The sequence below is a fragment of the Bos indicus genome, chromosome 4 (assembly GCF_029378745.1).
Source record: "Bos indicus isolate NIAB-ARS_2022 breed Sahiwal x Tharparkar chromosome 4, NIAB-ARS_B.indTharparkar_mat_pri_1.0, whole genome shotgun sequence".
NCBI classification, from domain to species: domain Eukaryota; kingdom Metazoa; phylum Chordata; class Mammalia; order Artiodactyla; family Bovidae; genus Bos; species Bos indicus.
In genome coordinates, this window is record NC_091763.1 from 46,850,447 (window position 1) to 46,856,536 (window position 6,090).

At 41.0% G+C, this 6,090-nt stretch overlaps 1 protein-coding gene across 8 annotated transcripts in view; it reads right to left on the reverse strand.

Moving 5' to 3' along the window:
• Positions 1-5,701, reverse strand: part of SRPK2 (SRSF protein kinase 2) — a 249,317-nt gene extending 243,616 nt beyond the window's left edge. For 2 of the 8 annotated variants that reach the window (XM_070787239.1, XM_070787233.1), the window contains exon 1: positions 494-635. In XM_070787239.1, coding sequence (XP_070643340.1) covers positions 494-620 — 127 coding nt within the window. In that variant the 5' untranslated portion in view covers positions 621-635. Of the gene's footprint in view, positions 1-20; positions 156-493; positions 636-5,454 lie in introns of those variants that run through there. The other 6 variants (XM_070787244.1, XM_070787241.1, XM_070787240.1 and 3 more) reach the window with 5 other exon arrangements.
• Positions 5,702-6,090: the final 389 nt, after the last annotated feature.

Genomic DNA, 6,090 nt, shown 5'->3' on the forward strand with positions numbered 1-6,090 from the left:
GGACGCCGTGGGCCACTCACCTTTCCGGGAACTCATCCCGACGCGGCGCCAGAGGGGCGGGGGGCTTCGCGGCGGCGGCGGCGCCGGCGGCAGCGACGCGGGAGCCAAGCCGAGCTGCAGCCTTCACTCGCTCCGCCGGCCGGGAGGAGGCGGGAACCGCGCCTGCGCCGCCGCCGCCGCCGCTCCCGCGGGGGGCCCAGAAAAACCCGCCCCCGGGCGGCCCCGCCCCCGCCCCCGCCCCCACTCGCCCGGTGGGGTCGAGACCCCCGTGCCGGTCTCGCCCGCGCACCCCCGCACCCACGCGACTGGCCCACCTGTGTGGAAGTGACCCCACACACACGACCACCGCCACTCCCTCCCACGCCTCCCCCGCCCCAGCCCGCCGCCCGGGCCTCCGTCTTCTGCGCCCCCGCGGCTGGCCCAGGCCTCCTGCCTCTCCCGGGCACCCGGCCCGCGCGACCCTCCCCCTCCTACCACAGCCTCCCCTACCCACCCCGGCCGGTCGCGCCACACGTCTCTCCATGCGCTCTTCCCTGGCCGGCGCCTCCGCGAGTCTCACACCACCTTTCCTCACGCGGCCTCTTCTCCCCCTTTGCTCCTCTACATCCTTGCATCCCCATGAGCGCCACTTCCTCCTCTCCGGCGGGTGTGGAAAGGGCACAGGACCAAGAGCTGAGAAACCTGGGTCTTTCACTAGCTGTGTGACCTTGGAAAAGTCATTTTATTTCTCATCTTTACCTACCCCACAGGATTGCTTGAGTGCAAAGAAGAAGATGCAAACAGTAGGATTAAGTAGGATTAAGCTTTTGCACAGGAATTAAAAGTCCAGTTCAATAAATGCCAAGTGTATAACAATTTTAACACAAGCCACCAATGAGTTATTCCTTACTAAGAGGAAACTGACTCCTGAAGAGGTTAAAGAGTTTACCCAACAATGATTCAAACTTAGGCCTAGCTGACTCTAATCAACTTGATTGGGAACAAAATGTTTTTGAAAGATACTCATCCTGATCATTTACTCTGTCAACTGTATTCTTAACTCATCAGAGGAGCTAGTTGTATTTTAGAGATCCTTAAACCAACCTGAACAGCGCTGCTTGAACTTAAAGAGCTTTTTACAATACTTTCTTGATTTTTTATTTTAAAAAATATCAAAAGTACAGAAAAGTTGAGAAAAATATATCGTGAACATCCATATTAACCCATATTCATCAATTTTGAACATTTCCCCAGATTTGCTTTCCCTGTGTGGAGGGGGTGTGTTGTTTATGATAAATCATTTGAGTTTTTTGTAGACTTTGTTACTCTTTTCCCCTAGATATTTCCATGAGTATCTACTAAGAATAAAGATACTCTCCGACGTAATCATAATTCCATTATCACTGCAAGAACATTTAGTTACCGTTATAAGTAACATACAGCACCAATATTCAAATCTCCAAAATGTCCTTTTTAGTGGACCTTTTTCTCAATCTGGAATACAATCAAAGATCATGCATTACATTTAATTGCCATGCCTTTTAAGCTCCTGTAGTCTAGAATAATCCCTAGTTTTGTTTTTTGCTTTTATAACATTCACTTTTTTGGAGAATTCTACTGTTTGCAGAATGCTGTTCAGTTTGTATTCATCTGCTCCCTATCAGATTCAAGTTAAATAATTTTGTCATCTACACTAAATAGATGATATTAAGTTCATTTTGGGGAGCCTGGTGGGCTCCGTCTACGGGGTCGCACAGAGTTGGACATGACTGGAGCGACTTAGCAGCAGCAGCAGCAGTATACTTCATCAAGAGAGATACAATGTCTATACTATTAATGGTGATGTTACATTGTAATCTTTACCCCATGGTAAAGATACATTTTTTTCCTTTGTATTTAAAAAGTAGTCTATGTGAAAAATGAGCAAGAGACTTAGACATTTCTCCAAAGAAGATTAACAAATGGCTAAGGGGTACATGAAAAGATGATACATCAACATGAAATGATGTACAGCATCATTAGACAGATGCAAAGCAAAACCAAAATCTACAAGCATGACTATAATTTTTTTGTAATGATAAACATGTGTTAGTGAGGATAAAGAGATGTTGGAATACTCATACATTAGTGGTGGGAATGTAAAATGGTGCAATCACTGTGGAAAATTGTTTCCCAATTCCTCAAAAGCCTAAATATACAATTATCAGCAGTTCCACTCCTAGTTGTATATCCAAAAGAATTGAAAACAGGCATTCAAATCCTTGCACACAAATGTTAAGAGCATCACTAATCATAGTGACCAAAAGATTAGAAACAACCCAAATATCCACCAGTATATGAATGGGTAAACAAATTGTGGTACTGACAGACAATGAAATATTTTTCAGCCATAAAAAGGAACGAAGTACTGGTAGATGCTACAATGTGGATGAACCTCAAAAACATTTACGCCAAGTAAAAGAAACCAGACTCAAAAGGCCATCTAGTGTTCTATTCCATTTATATGAAACATTCAGAATAAGCCAATCCATAGAAAGGAGATTGGTGATGGTCCATGACTGGGGGGAGGGGAAATAAGGAGCAACTGCTCAATGGATAAGGGGTTCTATTTTGTAGTGATGAAAATGTTTTGGAGTTAGGGAAACGTGATGGTGGTAAAACATTGCAAATGTACTAAATGCCACTGAATTGTTCTCTGTAAAATGATTAACATGTTTGGTGAATTTCATCTCATTTGAAAAAAAACAAAACTGGGGTAATACTTGGACTGTGTGAGTACCCTTTTCCAAGAATCCTTCACTCCATGGCCTAGCATCTATCCAAGATGTTTGCCTGAATCAATTACTACTATAATGGCTGGAGAATAATGATATTATAATCCTGTCCTTCCATCTACGGAATTAGGTGACGTGCTTATGTAAGAAAGAGCTTTCACTTCTCCTGCTACCCCTTTGTTTTCTGTTTATTTTTGTCTTAATTTTTGTTTCTTGTCTTTGGTATCAGTATTGACAGTAATTACTGTCTCTTTGATTTTTGCTTCTTGAATTTTCCCATATTTGACCAGGGAAGACACTTTCAAATTTCAGTGTCTTTGGATATGTTCCAGTCAGTTTCTGAGCACCTCTTTACCTTCTGGCACAAAATGTTCCAGGAAACCTTGTGCTATCCCTAACTGGGTCTTCAGAACCAGTCTTTTCTCCAGTTTTGGTTCCTAAAGAAATCTGAGTTTGAAGCCACTTTATTATTTTTAACAGCTTTATTAAGAAATAATTCACATATCATATATTCACCCACTTAAAGTACAAAATTCAATGTTTTTTAATATATTCACATGACTGCACAACGACCACAATGATTTTAAAGCATTTTTGTCACCCCTGTAAGAATCTTCATAGCTGTTAGCAGTCACTCCCCATTCCCCACAACCTCCCTTTGCCCCAAGCTCTCAGATCAGATTAGATCAGTCGCTCAGTCGTGTCCGACTCTTTGCAACCCCATGAACTGCAGCACGCCAGGCCTCCCTGTCCATCACCAACTCCCGGAGTTCACTGAGACTCACGTCCATCAAGTCAGTGATGCCAAGCTCTAACCAACCACTAATCACCTTTCTGTCTCTAAAGACTTGCCTATTCTGAACAGATCATATAAATGCAATTCTACCATATGTGGCCTTGTGACTGGCTTCTTTCTCAGCTTAATGTTCAAACAAATCTGCGGCTTAACTTTGCATAACCTTGGGTATGTTATTTAATCACAACATCTGGAAAACAGTAATAATATCAATACCAATCTTCCCAGATCAATATGAAAATCAAATAATCAATAGATGGCAATTATCAGGAACATTATTTGGGAGACACATACCCAATCTGCTGGATCTTTTACACTCATTCAACAAATACTTATCAAACACCTATTATATAATAGACATTATTCTAGATATGAAATTGACAGCATAGAAAACACACAAAAATCCTGCCTTCATAAAGCTTACATTCTACAGCCAAAAGATAGAAAGTAAACCCAATAAATATGCAAAATATATACTCTGTTTACTAGATGGTAATAGCATCTAGGACAAGAAAAAACAGTAACCTGTTGGGATGGTGTTTAGGAAGGATCTCACTGAGAAGGTGTGTGTGTGTGTGTGTTAGTCACTCAGTCATGTCCAACTCTTTGCAACCCTATGGACTGTAGCTCTCCAGGCTCCTCTGTCCATAGGATTCTCCAGGCAAGAAAACTGGAGTGGGCTGTCATTCCCTTCTCCAGGGGATCTTCCTGACCCAGGCATCGAACTCAGGTCTCCTGCACTACAGGCAGATTCTTTACTGCTGAGCCACCAGGGAAGTCCCCACTGAGAAGGTAACACTTATTTAAAGATTTAAAGGTGATTTTGCCAATCTTTTTATTTCTATAAATTAGAAGAGAACTACATTTGCCACCAAGAATATTTATGAGTTTATTCAATTAAAATACACCAACCTAATCATTAGTGAACAACTTTACACATACTATACTAGATGCTTAAAGAATGACAAATTATGAACCTCTGTCAATTTGGAAATTAAAAATTTCTTTGAGATGCATGAAAATTTAGAATGACATTTGAAGGAAATAAAAAAAGAAAGTAATAGAGTAGGAGTTTAATTTTTTCTACCATCATTTCTACATAAATCAAATTAATTATGTGAATATTATAATTAAAAGGGAAAGTATTAAAACTAAATGTAGGTTTCTATACCAGTCCAAAATAAATGAAAAGGGTAGTACATATGCATTCTCCCCAATCTAGCACAATGGAATTCAATATGAACACATCATATTAATTTTTATCAACTATAGAAAAAAAAATGCTATAAATCCAACTTCAGTATTTCCAGGGAGAGTTACTGAATCATGATATATCTTAGAAGGTATATTGGGTATGTCATAGAATTGTAAATAGACTTGAGAGATCAAGTAATTCATCTTGGGGCCTTTAGTGGATGAGAACCTAGCCTCCTTCTAAAAATTCCCCAAAACTTTTCAATTTTTAGGAAAGTTTCTTTATATTTAATCTATAGCTTCTATTATGAAGGTTAAGCCTATCTCTTGTTATTTCATTACAGCATATTTCTCCATGGTACTAGCACCATAATAACAGAAATTAGTGTACAGAATAGAGCCAAACCGTCAAAGTTCAAATTCTAGTTCTGCCAGTAGCTGGGTAATCTTGGACAAGTTTCTTAGTTTCTTTGTTGCCTCAGTTTCCTGATCTGCAAATGCAGAGAGTAATATTACCTACCTTATACATTTGTTGTGAGGATTAAATGAGTCATTGCACATAAAATGCTTAGAGAAGGATACAAGTGTCCCCCCACAAAATTAGCTATTTACATGTATATGCACATTAAAATGTGTATTACTTATGTACTGCTGCATACCAAACCTCTCCCAAATTTAGCCACTTAAAACAACAAGAATTTATCATCTCACGATTTCTGTGGTCCAGGAACTTGGGAGCAGTCAGGAACTTGGGAGCAGTCTAGCTGGAAAACGATGTCATCTGGGGCTGCAGTCATCTGGAGGCTTGAGGAAGGCTGAGAGATCTGTCACCAAGATGGTTCACTCACATGGCTGTCAGCAGGAGGCCTCAGGTCCTTGCTGGCTGTTTCAGAGAGGCCTTACTCCCCCCACCTGGATCTTTCCATGGGGCTGCTGGAGTGTCTGCCTTCCCCCAGAGGGAGTGGCCCCAGAGACAGCAAGGAAGAGACTGCAATGCCTTTTATGACCTATCCTCAGAAGTCACAATCCTCCATTTCTACAACATTCTATCTATTGAAAACAAATAAAGCACAGGCTTAGAGGAGGGAAATGAAGCCATTTCTTATAGGGAGGATTATTGGAGAGTGTGTGTACGTATTTATAAACCACCACAAGGGGTCATTCCTTCTTTCCTTTGGTGTTTCTGATTTGCAACTGAGAATCCTTCCAGACCTCTCATTCATATTGTCTAAAAAGTAGAAATGAAAGGGAACTTTCAGTCCAACATTCAGACTAAAGTAAAAGCAATGTAGACTAGAAAGATTGTCTAGGGAAAAACATCAATAGTAATAAACTTACTATGAATAA